Source organism: Eretmochelys imbricata, chromosome 3 (genome assembly GCF_965152235.1).
Source record: "Eretmochelys imbricata isolate rEreImb1 chromosome 3, rEreImb1.hap1, whole genome shotgun sequence".
In the NCBI taxonomy this organism is placed as follows: Eukaryota; Metazoa; Chordata; order Testudines; family Cheloniidae; genus Eretmochelys; species Eretmochelys imbricata.
In genome coordinates this window covers 175469546-175486017 of record NC_135574.1, presented here as the reverse complement: position 1 = coordinate 175486017, position 16472 = coordinate 175469546, and the positions used below count along the sequence as shown (strand labels likewise).

Sequence of the window (16472 nt, the reverse complement as noted above, 5' to 3'; positions counted from 1 at the left end):
TTGCAGTGGGGAAGGGTCTTGGTTGGATATTAGGAAAAACTATTTCACTAGGAGGGTGGGGAAGCGTTGGAATGGGTTACCTAGAGAGCTGGTGGAATCTCCATCCTTAGAGGTTTTTAAGGCCCAGCTTGACAAAGCCCTGGCTGGGATGATTTAGTCGGGGTTGGTCCTGCTTTGAGCCGGTGGTTGGAGTAGATGACCTCCTGAGGTCTCTTCCAACCCTAACTTTCTATGATTAGCCACAGGCGAGTAAGGAACAGCACCAGATAAAGTTCAGACCTGTATGCTTACCTTTACAATCACCACTACTTCTAGATTCTCTCTCTCTCAAATAAGCACCCTCCTTCCCAGGAAGGTGGATGTACAGCTTCAGTCCCTCCTACTCAGTTTGTGAAGGTCACTCTTCATACTTCTACTGAAGCATTTATACTAGCACAGCTTTCAAGAACCTTAGTTCCAAAACAGACGTTTAAGATCACACTCCAACTACAGTAGGACATGAAGAATATCAGGGGATTAGCATTAAGATTCATTTTATCGTGTTGAGCAAGCAGACATCCCTGTGAAAAATGGGTGTATTAACTAATCTCACAGAGGAGACTTGATAAGATATTTCTAAAGCATTCCGCTATCTATCTTCAGCTGCAAAGGTAACATTACTTGAAGTAAATTGGTAGTTATTAATTTAAATTAGTAACACGTTGGGTTTATTTTTTATTTAGTATTCAAATCATTTGTTGTAATTTGACCAATGTTACTCCAGTTAGTAAACCAATGAGAAGTCTCAACAAGAGTGAAGTGTTGTTTATATCTACACACCAACATTCCTCAGTGCAGGACAAAACTGTAACCATTCATTTTTGAATGTGGAAAATTACAAATACGTCAAGTTATCAGAAAATAAAGTAAACGGAAACTGAACAGGAACAACAACTTTAATGAGTTGACATGATCTCATATTTTAAGCATTTACAAAATGTTTACACTATTACGTAAGTGGTCGAGTCAAAACCTAACAGTGGACTAGCAGGAATACAAAGTCTGAGAATCTATGAGCTATGATGGTGGTGGTTTTGATCTGAACACTTAGTAGACATCTCATTGCAATTCAGGACTATATCAATATGTGTAAAACCATTATTTTTAAACATCAGTAAGTTTAGTGCCAAAATAATAAAAGTCAGATCTCTTAGACTTCTGGTCAAATGGGTCTTTCAGTTTTTCCTTCAGACACATATTACTCTCGAATAATATTCACAAGCTATTTTAGATTAGAAGTTAAACTGTATAAAGATTTTCAGAAACAAGTGCATAAAATCCTCACTCAACATAATTAGACAGATGTTTGTTTGTAGTTCTTGGTATCCAAGACTTTTTTCCCACACATTGAGCAGATGCCTAAAAATGAAGAATAAGGTGTACAAGTCATATTGAGGTTTTTTGGGTAAATTTCTTTTCAATGATTTTCATGGCTGTGAGTCTTTATAAAGAGTGTCTCTTCCAAAAAGTTGTCAAACAGGAAAAGTTGATGGATGAGTAGAATGAGCTCTCATTCTCAAGTTGTTTGTGTGCTCTCTTGATTTTTATCAGAAATGGCAAATCATGCAGTAGTGATATTATGGCTGCTAAAGCAGTTTATGTCTCAATGATACAGCTACACTATGGGTAAATAACTAAAACATATATAACTAATATAATTCGGGCTGTCAAACAATTAAAAATAATTGCAATTAATCACGCAATTAAAAAAGTCTCACCATTAATCGCAGTTTTAATTGCACTATTAAATCAGAAAACCAATTTAAATTTATTTATAAATATTTTTGGTTGTTTCTCTCCATTTTCAAATATACTGATTTAAATTACAACACAGAATACAAAATGTACAGTGCTCACTTTACATTATTTTTTATTACAAATATTTGCACTATAAAAAAGATATACAAAAGAATTAGTATTTTTCAATTCACCTCATACGAGTATTGTAGTGCCTATAAGTCGAAGCATGAAGGGTCATACCAACGTTTAGCATATCTGGCATGTAAATACCTTGCAACGCCAGCTACAACAGTGTCATGCAAACACCCGTTCTCACTTATTTGTCTAAGTGATTGGCTGAACAAGAAGTAGGACTGAGTGGATTTGTAAGCTCTAAAGTTTTCCAGTTTTCTTTGAGTGCAGTTATGTAAAAAAAAAAATTCTACATTTGTAAATTGCACTTTCACAATAAAAAGATTGCACCATAGTACTTGTATCAGGTGAATTGAAATATACTATTTTTTGTTTATCTTTTTTTTGCAAATAATTGTAATAAAAATAATATAGAGTGAACACTGTACACTTTCTATTCTGTGCTGTAATTGAAATCAATATATTTGAAAATGTAGAAAACATCCAAAAATATTTATAATACATTTAAATTGGTATTCTATTATTGCTTAACAGTGTGATTAAAACTGTGATTAATCATTACTTTTTTTTAATCTAGTTAATTTGTTTTGCGTTAATCACTTGCAAGACTGCGATTAATTGACAGCCTTAAATATAATTAAAGGTCTGCTATAAACCAATAAAAGCTAGGAAGTTTAGAGTCAGGAATGGAGTATCAATTCACCCCTGTGTGTGCCAAGCTCAACGGTATAGAAACACTATTGCATATACCATAATGGATGCATTGCAATAGTCTGCTTCTTTGTGCTGCTGATTTGATCTTTAACTTTTACTTCTAAAAACAATGAGGAGTCCTTGTGGCACCTTAGAGACTAATAGATTTATTTACAGACTAACACGGCTATCACTCTGAAACCTTTTACTTCTCAGTTTCAGCTTAGTGCAAGCTTCATTTACAATGGACCAAGTACTTGTATAACTGGGCCAGTAAGTCTCCTTCAGTAAAATTTGCATTATCCTTCTACTGGCAGTGGCATATGGTTGCTCCATTTGATTGCCACAAATTGCAACTGGGTTCATGGGAAGTCAGAGTCAGCCACAAAGACAACCATTGACATATGCACTCTTCAAGAACCACCATCACTCAATTCTCTCACAAACTGGGTTCCCCTCTCTTCCTTTTGTGCCACACAGCCAGAATCAGAGGCCTTGTGAGGCTTGTATGCTATAGGAACCTAAAGATAATTTCTTTTGGTGTGAGACTATTAAATATAAAGTAAAATTTGAGACTATATGGGAAAACTGCAGCAAAGGCGTAACAAGAGCCAATGGTTGGAAATTGAAGCTGGACAAATTCAGACTGGAAATAAGGTGTACATTTCTAACATCAAGGTTAATTAACCATTGGTACACTTTAACAATGGACATGGTGGGTTCTCCTTCACTGGGAATTTTTAAATTAATACTACATATATGCTCTGGGGAATTTGGGGGTGGAAGTTTATGACCTGCATTATACAGGAGGTCAAACTAGATGATCATTATGGTCCCTTCTTGGCCTTGGAATCCACGAATCTATAAATTAATTTTAAACACAATCACATTATTTTATATTAAGAGAGAGTTCATGCAATTGCTCAGCAACAGCAACCTTCAATAACAGTTTTCCATAAACCTACCAAGGTAAGTTTGAATTATTCTTCAGCTCTACTATTTCTGATGCCTAAAACTAAAACAAGTGGAGTTCCATTTGTGCACTAAATTCAAGCTGGATAGGGAAGGAAAAGTCATGCTACATAAATCTCACCTTTTTTATAAGCACATCCCTGGCAGTAGTGAGACCCTGGCTGATGAACAGAACTCTTACAAATCCGGCATATTGCAAATTTGTTCTTCCCATAAGGATCAAATCTAGGATGAAAAAATAAAATATTCCACACATTAGATGTTCATGTAAAAGCCATAGGAGAAAATACTCCCATCTGCCTCATCATGATAATTGCAAAACCACTGAACTTACAGTGGCTATAAACAGACAATGTAGAGAAACTATGGCCTAGGAGAGAGACATTCAAAGAGTCCTAAGGCCAAATATGGCATATGGAAGCTAATAATATGGCCCACTGCACACCCCTGCAGCGTGTAGACAAAGCTGATCAAATGCAAGTTTTTATTTGTAAACTATTAATGATAGAATATTTTGCACTTCCATACCTTTCACCTAATGGTCTCTAAGCACTCTGCAAAAAGGGAATTAAGCCTCAACACTCCTGTGAGGCCAACAACTATCACACTATTTTACAAGTAGATAAACGGGCACTCAGAGGTTTCTCAGTGACTCATGGTCTCACAGGAAGTCTTGTCAGAGACAATAACACAGGGGTGGGCAAACTATGGCCCGCGAGCCGTTTTCAGCCGGCCCGCGAGCTGCACCATGCCACTCGGCCCCGCTCCCGCTGAGGCGCTTGGTTGGGGCCGCACCATGCGGCTCGGCCCGGCTCCGGCCAGGGCCGCACCACGCAGCTCCTGGAAGATGCAGCATGGCCCTGCTCTGGCTCCTACGCACTCCAATGATTCTCCTCCCGCTCTCCAAACCCTCGATCCCAGCCCGGAGCACCCTCCTGAATCCCAAACCTCTCATCCCAGCCCCACCCCAAAGCCTGCACCTCCAGCTGGAACCTGCACCCCTTCCCACACCCCTGATCCCCCTCCTGCCCTCCAAACCCCTTGGTCCCAAGCCCAGAGCACCCTCATACACCCCAAACTCCTCATCCCCAGCCCCACCCCAGAGCCCGCACCCCCTTCCACACCCCAACCCCAATTTTGTGAGCATTCATAGCCCGTCACACAATTTCTATTCCCTGATGTGGCCCTCGGGCCAAAAAGTTTGCTCATCCCTGAAATAACAGAACCCAGATCTCCCAATTCCTCAATAATATCAAACCCTTCCTCACCAAATCTAAAATAAGACAACTAGGCAGATATATGAAAGTTTAGGGTGGACTTAAGCATTGCAAAGTTTGGGCAGTTGTATTGCTATGTTCTCCCTAGAACACAGCAATACAAGACGAGTCTGAAGATGCATACATTTGTTTACAAATATTTATAGCATCATAATATTGCACGGTCCTTGCCTCAGATAGCTTGTGTTCTGTCAGACAAATACAATGAGAATTGTATATCAGTTTTAAAAATTACTCAGAAATACATGAAAAAAGTTTTGTCCCAGTAAAAACTTTATAAGATCTTTATTCTTATCTGAGTAAGTTAAAATTGCAATACTAACCTTGCCTTCTTTGAAGTCAGTGCCTTATTTTCATTTAGTTTTCGTCCGCCACTTTCTTTATAGAGGAAAGATAAACAAATGTACTGACTAATATCAAAGTCATTTGTAAAAAGCTTATTTAATAAATTAAAAAAAAGAGACACACCCATATGCCCCTCCCAGGCTTGATCAAATAAGGGGGAAAAGTTCATTCAAAACAAGAGCCCAGGAACATCATAAGTCTTGAAAGTCCAATAGAACCCACATTGAGTTCTCATATTACTACTACTATACCAGTGGTTCTCAAACTTTTGTACTGGTGACCCCTTTCACATAGCAAGGCTCTGAGTGCCACCGCCTTTACAAATTAAAAACACTTTTTAATATATTTAACACCATTATAAATGCTGGAGGCAAAGCGGAGTTTGGGGTGGAGGCTGACGGCTTGTGACCCCCCCCCATATAATAACCTCGCAACCCCCGAGGGGTCCAGACCCCCAGTTTGAGAACCCCTGTACTATACACTAAATGTAGCAGAAGTGCAATATATTATAAACAATGAAAAGTTATCTAAAGGACATGAACAGTTGTGACTAACGTAAGACTCAGTTCAATCAGCTTGCTTGGAGACACTGTATTAAAACATAACTCTTAGAGAATGCATACTCAATATTTTGTACATTTACAGGAACTTCCACCAGAGAATCTCTACAAACTATAATTTGGTCTCAATATATGAATTCTCATTTCCACTGTACAGTTAATTTGATACAGGTTTTGGTCAAGGGGGGAAAAATGGGTAAAGGTCTGGGTCCTTTTCCTATTGTCTTCAAAGAATTGGTATGTAAAGCTCCAGGTGGGTGGACTACTGCACTACACAATTGAGGCCTTAGTTATTTGTCCAATATTAGACAGAAAGTCCATGGCAGAGCTGGAAATGGAACCGAGGGTTTCTAACTCCTAGTTCTGTGCCTTAACCACCAGGGAGTCCTTTCCTTTCTCTCTTCCTCCCAAAAGCATGAGCAGTCATATTTAATTACACTCCAATACCCCATTTTAAATCTACTGTTTGTTAGTTTGGTGTTCAGGTTCCATTTAGCTACTAAATATGTAATAGTTCAATATAAAATAAATGTTTTTTAAATAAATGTGTTTAATACTTATAAATACCCAAGAATAACCAAGTGAAATACTGATCAGGAAGATTAGCCTGAAGGTGGGTGCAAAGTAAAATGTTGAGGGTGAGTAGACTAGAGCAAATAAATGGGTGGAAAAAATGAATATAGGGTACTCCAAGGATTAAGATGTGAGACAGGATTAAGATGTGAGACAAGAGGACCTCTTAGTCCATGCTTACACGCATCATTATTTCGTACTGCAATATAGTACAAACACATAGAGCACCACAGAAGATCAAAGTAGTTACATTCCCAATAGACTGAATTATCATGGGAAAGAATCTGACTTAAGTGAAGGACAGTTATCTACTGACATCTAATAAGAGCATAAATTCTTCCTCAATTCAGTAACTTTTCAAATGCAATACCTGTAGTGTTTCTTGCTCCATCCTTCCATGTGTCGGGTGTAATTACAGTGCCAAGTTTCTTCTCACCTATAACACAACATACAGCATGGGAGGGGACTAGACCCAGTTTTCATTAAGGCCTCTAAGCAAATGCTGCTTATTACTACAAATGTCATAAAATATGTATTTCTGGAGTCAGTGGTCAGCAAGCTCCTGATCGGAGGCCAGGCTGTGCCTGGCTTCTGTAGGTTCCCTTGGTGAGAGATGCCAGTTCACCCACAGAAGCAATGACACAGGTTCAAGCCATGGGGCAACAGCTGGGACAGCCAAGAAGCGGTGGGGCAAACATCGAGTGGGCGCCATGCAGCAAGGGCTCCACACAAACCTGGGCAGTTCAGCCCATAGCTATGCCCGCCTCGGTGCCCACTTACCAGCCGGGGAAGGGGGGTGTGGGAGATAAGGCCCAGCCAGAAAAGGGAGACCTGCCCCTGCGGGCCTACCACTTGCCCAGAGGGCAGGGGCGGGGAAGGAGAACGGACCGCGGAGAGGCCGCTGGGCCCCTCTCGCTAACGGGGGCGGGGCCACAGGACAGTGTCGTGGCTCAGCCCCTGGGCGGGGATTCAGCGCAGGCTCCCAGGGGAGTCTCGGCGCCGGGAAAGGGTGCGGGGGGGAGGAGGCTGCCCCAGGGGACTCACACTTCTCGCAGACCATGCTGAGCCAGAATCGCGCGCCAGGCGCCGCCGCCGCCGCCGCCACCAGGAGACAGCAGCTGTGAAAACGTAAACAAACCGTCACTGCCGGCTCTCCGCTTCCGCTTCCGTCCTCCGCCTCAGCCTGCCCCCCCCCCAACCACCGGACCCAGCCTATCGGTTTGCCCAAATCACATAGCAAGTTATCCTGATTGGTTACCACCACCTGTCAATCTCAGCCCTTGTGACCTCTGCAACGCGCCCGGCGCGGCTACCTACGCAGAGACTAAAGCGAAGGGGCAGGTGAGCCCCGTGACCTCTGACCTCGCGTTCGGTGTAGCCCCGCCCACTGCCTCACGGATGTGACTCAGGTAAGAGGAAGATGGCCTTACCTCCATCCCCCTCCCCCAGGGCTGCGCCTTCCGCTGCCTCCCCCCTCTCCTGCCGGCTGCTCCCCCCCCTTCCCCGCAGGCTGCGCCTCCCTCCGCCTTCCCCCACTGCCTCCCCCCGCCCGCCGGCTGCTTCCCCCCCCTGCTTCCCCCACTACCTGTCTCCCCACCGCAGAGCCTCCCGCCGCTCCTCACCAAATCTGGGGATGAATGCTGGTCACGTGCTGGCTGAGGGAGGTTGAACATAGCCTAGGAAGAAGACAGGTCATGACATTTTGCCTCGCTGCAAATTGCCCGATGGCACAAAGCCTGTGGTGCAGACTGTCACTGCCTGGGGATGCAAACATCAGCATGGCCCATGCATCAGATGTTGTAGCAGGAAACATTATCACAATCCGTTGCCAATGGCAGGTTGCAAAGAATGGTACAGAATAATATTGAGCAGGAATGCTTCCCCCTCCCCAGTGTATCTTACAAGACTGTGTAATTGTTTTGTCTTGCCCAACAAAATCAGGATTCCCCATATCTCTGAGAAAATCACAAGAGGGCGGGCTGAAGAGTTAGCTTCTTGAATTTCTTTTTGCTTGTATGTAGTAAGGGTTAAAACTTAGTTATTTGAATGCCCTACCTCCAAACAGTTACAAATTTAGGTTGAATAGAAGTGGATAGTTAAGGTTGAAAATAGCACCTGTTTTTTAAAGAGTTTCCACCAATTTAGAATTGTATATATATTTTTCAGTGTTCCCATGTCTTAACACTTCAAACTATGAAAGCAATTATTTTTTCAAATCTGCTTTTCATTTTTTGTGCTGTTTGTTTACTTTTTGTTTACTCTGTGTGCTTTTGTTCACATGGAGAATGAAAATGCTCAGTTTCATATTTGTTTATGTGTATTTTCTCTTTGTGCTCAACCATGGGAACCAGTATTTCACAATGTTGTTGTAAATACTTCAGAGGAATGTTCTATGTAAAAAAGTCATCAAAATGTTCCTTTTAGTTGTCTCAAAATCAAATTAATCAGCAGTGAATCAGCATCATCTAGTCTATGTGAGTATTCAGTTCAGCCAGCTTTTGAACCATTGGGTAACCAATTTTCAAGTATTTTATTGCTGGCTTTTTTATTCTGAAACTTTTTTAGGAATGAAACATCATGATTGCTCCTAAACTGAGTTTTCTGGTTTAGAGAAGCACATAATTTATCTTGCTATGCATTCCAACCAGGAAAAATAATATTTTTTCCTCCCTCTTAAGCCTTTCAGTAATTAACTACAATAATGTTATTTGCTTTATTGTAGGTGGATAGTCACGATAGAACACCATGAAAGATACAGAAATAAAGAGACTGCTGTCTGCCCACATTGTCTGTGTATTTTCCATTATCCTAACAACTGTTGTTCCACCTTTCTTCTTGGAAAACTTCTCAGTTTTGGGAACACACCTTATCTGGTTGTGCATCTGTTCTATTTGTGTAACAACTGTAAATATAATCTTGTATATAGTACTTAAACCAAATCCATCTTCTAAGAGAATTTCATTTGCTCACAAGGTAAGACTCTGTATAGTTAACTTGATGCTAGTAGCTTTGAGGGAGGATTGACTATCTTTTTATTGAAGGAATCAACTAGGAAAGTGAAAGGACAAAATACGTTAAAGTGCTTGGTTGTCAGATCTTGGCCTTTGTAAATGAGCTGAGTAAGTGTGTATTGTCTTTTAAAATGAGTTTTCCAGTATTTTCATCAATGTTAAACATTCTCTTCTACTCAAGTTTTCAGGAGGGAGTATTTCTGTACTCAAACTACTAGACCCCACTCCCCTCCCAGGGTCAGGTAGAGGACCCAGGAGTCCTGATACTGCCAACTCCACTCCAACTGGGATCTTTCTACCTCTGACACTGTCAGCAAACCTAGGGGTCCTTGCTAAGATATGTCTTAGTGTGTTTTCAAGAACTGGTGGTTTATAGTCTAAGACAATGATCTCCCAATAAGCTCCATTCTGGCAGAAGTCCGTCGGACTCTTATGAATGCAGAGGTCTATATAGACACAGGTCACTGCAGGATTAGGGCCTAAACCAGCATTATGGAGAGGTTTGTTCTCCTCTGCAGTTAATAGTTGTTAAGACATAGCAATAATTTGATAAAGAAAAACAGTAAAATCTTGAAAGTGTTTTTTTTTTTTTTTTAAAAAAATCAAACCCATCAAATTTAAATGAAGGTAAAGTGTAGCAAAATTAATTGGGAAAGTATTGGAATGGATAGTTAAGGTCACTTGAACAACCAAGCCAGTTCCCACAGGCACTGCAATTTTATAAAAGACACTATAATACTACATTTTGCAAGTGAAGTTTTGGGAATGTGAACACAAAGAAATTAATTTTAGCATGGGGGTCTGGATCAGTTCCCAGCAAGGCCAGGATTGGAGAGGCACAAAAGCATCTTCACATCACCTTTCTTCTGCACCTCAGTTGCTGAGCCAAGGGGTTAGACCACTGTTACTAAGAATTTGGTGATGTTCAAATAGCTTGACAAGCCAAATAGCTTGAAAGCAATAATTTTGCACACAGTGTGTGAGGTGACATTGATTTATTTGATAAGGGGAAAATGATACAAAAATATTCAAAAAAATCTTTTTAGGGTTTGTGACTTGAAAAAAAAACAAACTTTTAAAAACTTTACAAGGAACATGAAACTTAACTAATGTTGGAAGTTTCCTTTGTGACTTGAGTTGAATAGAACCACTCAGATTTGGGTGGTGCTTCTTTAATCAAAACTGCTCATCAGACTCCTACAGAAGAAAAACAGGTAACAAATGAGTACCATATAAACTGGTAGAAAATTAATGATGTATTTTAAAAAATATTATGTACATCAGCTGTTCTCAAACTTTGGGTCGGGACCCCAAAATGTGTCATGACCCCATTTTAATGGGGTTGCCAGGGATGGCTTAGACTTGCTGAGGCCCAGGTGGCAGGGCTCAGGTTACAGGCCCCCTGCCTGGTGTTGAAGCTCTTGGGCTTTGGCTTTCCCACCCCATCTCCTGGGGTGGTGAGGCTTGGATGGGCTCAGGCTTCGGTCCCTGCTCCTGGGGTCCTGTAGTAATTTTTCTTTTCAGAGGGGGTCGCGGTCCAATGAAGTTTGAGAACCCCTATTACAGGATAGTAGAAAGTTAGATACCCATTTCTGAAAGTGGCACTGTTACGTTGAAATCTAGTCAGTTTTAAAATGTAGTTGGAGTCAAATATAGTTTTATATACTATGATGTCTCGGAGTCTCTCTTCCAATTTTTAAAATATTTTGTTTATTTTCTAATCTTCCTTAGTACTTTGTGGAAGATGCATTCCAATAAAAGAAGCATACAACACAAGTACTGTCAAAGGTGCACGGGAAACAAACTGGGAAACGTTTTTCTTCATGTTATCCTTCTCAGTTATAGTAATTGTAGGTGTTATTTGTAATAGTAGTACAGTAGGTAAAACACACAAAACTGAAGTGTGATTTTTATTTTTAAAACACTAAACACAGGAAAACTTTTATATTAAATTATTAGTTTCAACCATAGCCCAATGTAATAATTTGAATGGTATGTTTCCAAGGTAGGCATAGTGGAACACTGTTGATAAAATGAAGAATGTATATTGCTTACTGTACTATTTATAGAGCATTATCCTGATATTTAGTGGTGGTTTTTTGTTTTTTTTTTAGGTAACCAGATTTCTAAAATGCTGTGTATTCTTCTTCATATCATGTATACTGTTTCATGGAATTATCATTCTTTATGGAGCACCACTAATAGAGTAAGTCTGAAAACCCTATCTTCACCTAAAAGCTTTAAAGCTCCTTACAAATATTGGTTAAAAGGTTTTGGATTACGTCCTGGCCCAAATGAAGTCAATGGCAATCCCATCGATTTCAGTAGAAGCAGAACCTCACCCATTGTCTGTATATATTTTGAGGCAGGCACTAGTAGGAATTAAAAACAGACAACTGACCACTTGCCTTTTAGTATATGCTCATTCTGTTTTATAATCTACATGGAACAGTGATCAAGAAAAAAAAACAGCATGGGAAAGTTGCAGTACACTAGAACCTCAAAGTTACAAACACCTCGGGAATGGAGGTTGTTCTTAACTCTAAAATGTTCATAACTCTGAACAAAATGTTATGGTGGTTCTTTCAAAAGTTTACAACCGAACATTGACTTAATACAGCTTTGAAGCTTTACTATGCAGAAGAAAAAGGCTGCTTTTAACCATCTTAATTTAAATGAAACAAGCACAGAAACAGTTTCTTTACCGTGTCAACTTTTTTTTCTAAGCGTTCCCTTTATTTTTTTAGTAATTTACATTAAATACAGTACTGTGTTTTGCTTTTTGGAGGGGTGACTCGTCAGTTCGTAACTCTGGTGTTCGTAACTGAGGTTCTACTATAGTTGTATAAATGTCCCATGTCCTTCTCTCTCTTCCTATCGTATTAGCATTTGGGATGTAAGTTATAGGGGGAAACCTGCTTTGCATCTATCATGGCTGATATTTGGAAGTGATATTGAGATGCTGAGTAATGACAACATCATGCAGGTAAAGCTCATTATCTGCTTCCATAGTCAAACAAGAAAGATGAAAGATTTGGGAAAGTAAAAAATCAGTGGATACTTTTGAACTAAAGTGACTATCCATACAAATTACCATTGTGTCTGTTAAAGTTGTACAGGACCCAAATATTTCAGATGAATTACTACATTTTTTAGTTTGTTTAGCGGATATGGGGCTATCTGAGGATATTGTATTCCTTTCCCTTTATTCCTAAAGGCTGAACAAAAGAAACTTTTCTTGCTAGATTAGTTTTAAGAAGGTGTACACATTTTCTAATGGAGCTGGCATTTTTAAAAAAACTTTAGACTCATTGCTATTAACATAAAATTAACTAAAAAAGTTTGTCTCTCCTTTATAGGTCAGTGCTTGAGACATTTCTGTTTGCAGTACTCCTATCTACATTTACTACTTTACACTGCTTGTGTATGCTGGGACCAAACATTCAAGCATGGATAAGGGTGTTTAGTAAAAATGGGTAAGTTTTCATTTTCCTCCTTCTCTTACAATATAAACAGATATGACTGCAATAAAAACAACGAGGAGTCCAGTGGCACCTTAAAGACTAACAGATTTATTTGGGCATAAGCTTTCGTGGGTAAAAAACCCACTTCTTCAGATGCATAGAGTGAAAATTACAGAAACAGGCATAAATATATATTGGCACATGAAGAGAAGGGATTTACCTTACAAGTGGAAAACCAGTGTCGAAGGCCAATTCAGTCAGGGTGGATGTGGTCCAGTCCCAATAATTGATGAGGAGGTGTCAACACCAAGAGAGGGAAAATTGCTTTTGAGCCACCGACTCCCAGTCCCTATTCAAGCCCAACTTGATGGTGTTAAGTTTGCAAATGAATTGTAGCTCTGCAGTTTCTCTTTTGAAGTCTGTTTTTGAAGACTTTTTGTTGAAGAATGGCTACTTTTAAATCTGTTATTGAGTGTCCAGGGAGATTGAAGTGTTCTCCTACTGGCTTTTGTATGTTACCATTCCTGATGTTTGATTTGTGTCCATTTATCCTTTTACGTAGAGACTGTCCGTCTGGCTGATATACATGGCAAAGAGGCATTGTTGGCACATGATGGTATATATCACAGTAGATGTGCAGGTGAATGAACCCCTGATGGTGTAGTTGGGTCCTATGATGGTGTCGCTAGAGTAGATATGGGGATAGAGAAGGCAACGGGGTTTGTTACAGGGATTGGTTCCTGGGTTAGTGTTTCTGTGGTGTGGTGTGTAGTTGCTGGTGAGTATTTGCTTCACGTTGTGGGGCTGTCTGTAGGCGAGGATTGGCCGGCCTCCCAAGGCCTGTGAGAGTGGGGGGTCATTTTCCAGGATAAGTTGTAGATCGTTGATGATGCGCTGGATAGGTTTTAGCTGGGGGCTTTACGTGATGGCCAGTGGTGTTCTGTTATTTTCCTTGTGGGACCTGTCCTGTAGTAGGTGACTTCTGGGTACCCATCTCACCCTGTCAGTCAGTTTGCTCACTTCCCCATGTGGGTATTGTAGTTTTAAGAATGCTTGATAGAGATCTTGTAGGTATTTGTCTCTGTCTGAGGGATTGGAGCAAATGCGGTTATATCTTAGCCCTTGGCTGTAGACAATGGATCATGTGATGTGTCCTGGATGGAAGCTGGAGGCATGTAGGTAAGCACAACGGTCAGTAGGTTTCCGATATAGGGTGGACTTCAGTCTCCCTGGACACTCAATAACAGATTTAAAAGTAGCCATTCTTCAACAAAAAAACTTCAGAAACGGATGTCAAAGAGAAACTGCAGAACTACAATTCATTTGCAAACTTAACACCATCAAGTTGGGCTTGAATAGGGACTGGGAGTGGCTGGCTCACTACAAAAGCAATGTCCCCTCTCTCGGTATTGACACCGTCTCATCAATTATTGGGACTGGACCACATCCACCCTGACTGAATTGGCCTTCAACATTGGTTCTCCACTTGTAAGGTAACTCCTTTCTCTTCATGTGCCAATATATATATATTTATGCCCGTATCTGTAATTTTCACTCCACGCATCTGAAGAAGTGGGTTTTTTACCCATGAAAGCTTATGCCCAAATAAATCTGTTAGTCTTTAAGGTGCCATCGGACACCTCGTTATTTTTGTGAATACAGACTAACACGGTTACCCCTCTGATACATGATTGCAGGAAGCAACATGTCCTGGAGTCTTTTATAAAGAGGATAGGGCTTTCTGAATGAATGTACAAGGTCATTATTCTTGAGTCAAACTTATCACATCCATAATTTAGGGTTGTCATTGTTTCCCTGATGAAACATCTCCGTGGTACAGTTGATTGGTGAGATAGCTTTTCATTTTGTTTCTGGCCTCCAGGGTTCAAAATCTAGTTTCACACGTCTTTAAAATAGTTTGATTCTAAGTAGACACTTATCCACAGTGCAAAATCATTACACAATTTGCATGATCACCACCCTTTATATAAGAGACCCATGACTGAATTCTATGGAATAATCTTGCACATTTCCTCACTTGATAAATGTTGAAGTTACACAACTTTAAAATGACACTTCTCACCACCTGCTTCCAAGGAATTATAACTTAACTGTGGGAAAAAATGTAATCGACCTTAAACAGAAATTTGATGCACATGATCTTGGTTATGACTATTGGAAAAAGACTATTTAAAGAAATCTGTTTTCATTGTAGGAAAACTCAAATGTTCTGGTGGCATTATTTAAACTAATTATGAAAATAACATCAGCTTTGTTGCATAATGAGATGCTGTAGATCATTACATTCGCCTGAATTGAGGACAGAGTCCTTTTTGATTCAGTTTAAAGACACAGAACCCACCAACCCGCTCCCAGATAACCAATAATTTAAATTAGAAGATGGAGACATTGAAGTTTAAAAACTGTAAACATGATAGTAGTAATTCTTTACACACAGATTTTTATTATGTATATCATACTATAGGTCCATAAGGCTGAAGTCTGATCACACTTGCGTTTACGTTTAAGTGAATCACTATTGGCTTAAGTGGAGTTACGTCTGATTTATACCAATGTAGAGAAGATCAAATTTAAGTATACTGTGTGTAATAGTCACATGTAACAACCTTTATATTAATATTAGCATATAAGCTGTTCATGGGCTTTGGTAGTCATTAAGCATCCTATTCGGGTCAGTTGCATAGGGCATTTTCTCCTTTCACTCTAAAAAGTAGATAGGGAAACAGAAATTAAACCTCTGAAAGATTTAATTAAAGCTTTGGAGTATTTTTAGTCAAAATAAAGTAAGACTAAGTACTAAAATGTTGTCAATCCACCCCATTGTACTGGGAGGTTTTAGCTCGCTAAACGGTAGGTGAGTTTGTGACACATTCTACAATGATTTCCTCTGTTCTGCTAGGTTAGATTTCAGCTTTAACTCAGTTCCATTCCCTTCTAGGATTCAGTTTAGCTTTTTAATGTTGTTTTGAATATAGTTATTTGTATGACTGTATTATGCTGTAGGAGGCAGGCTTGTCCCTTCATATCTCTCTTTCAGTCTCACAACATTTTAAAGTAAAATACATGTTTCATTCAACATAATGCAGCTGATTTGACTCTTATGGGTGCAAATCCATTACAAAGAACTACTGTAGTAATCTTGTAGTCATCTAGTATCTCAATGGTTCTCCTTTCCAGAAATTAATTCCTTAGTTTGTAATTTATTAACTGGAACTATGCTCGCAGGAGTGAGGTGGAAGTCAAGGGGACATGAGCTGAGGAAGGGGTTGATTGTGGGTGCGGTGTGTTCCCAGGTTGATTTACTGGGTTTACCATGTGGAGTGAGGAGTGGGTAATTCGATGGTGAGGGAGAATAGACGGTTGAATAGTGGGGGAGGACAGGGGATGCTTTTGCCTTAAGTTTTAGTATGTTGAGTTGTGGGGGAGGGGAAAGGGAGAGAATTTTGTACATACTAGGAATGTATTTTAGAACAGGAGAGCTAATTTTTTCATTGAGTTCATTGGATCATGCCCTAAATTACTGTGACCTTATTTTTGTAACCCTCACCACCTATGTGTTTTTTAAAAATCAGTAAACCAAGTTCTGTAAAAGGTGCATGTGTTTGTAATGAAAATTCAATAGAATATTAATTATAGCAATGACAG

The 16472-nt window shown here is 39.8% G+C and overlaps 2 protein-coding genes across 4 annotated transcripts in view; one reads left to right on the top strand and one right to left on the bottom strand.

The window, feature by feature from the left end:
- Positions 1 to 917: 917 nt before the first annotated feature.
- Positions 918 to 7449, bottom strand: CRIPT (CXXC repeat containing interactor of PDZ3 domain). The gene is made up of 5 exons (XM_077813873.1): positions 7376 to 7449; positions 6702 to 6767; positions 5177 to 5231; positions 3698 to 3801; positions 918 to 1398 (listed from the first exon to the last, which is right to left on the bottom strand). The coding sequence occupies exons 1-5, from the start codon at positions 7389 to 7391 to the stop codon at positions 1334 to 1336; spliced, it is 306 nt and encodes a 101-aa protein (XP_077669999.1). The 5' UTR covers positions 7392 to 7449; the 3' UTR covers positions 918 to 1333.
- A 135-nt stretch (positions 7450 to 7584) lies between these two features.
- Positions 7585 to 16472, top strand: part of PIGF (phosphatidylinositol glycan anchor biosynthesis class F) — a 47457-nt gene continuing 38569 nt past the window's right edge. For 2 of the 3 annotated variants that reach the window (XM_077813871.1, XM_077813870.1), the window contains exons 1-4: positions 7586 to 7740; positions 9054 to 9304; positions 11457 to 11548; positions 12702 to 12818. In XM_077813871.1, the coding sequence (XP_077669997.1) occupies positions 9077 to 9304; positions 11457 to 11548; positions 12702 to 12818 (437 nt within the window). In that variant the 5' untranslated portion in view covers positions 7586 to 7740; positions 9054 to 9076. Of the gene's footprint in view, positions 7741 to 9053; positions 9305 to 11456; positions 11549 to 12701; positions 12819 to 16472 lie in introns of all 3 variants that reach the window. The other variant, XM_077813872.1, reaches the window with a different exon arrangement.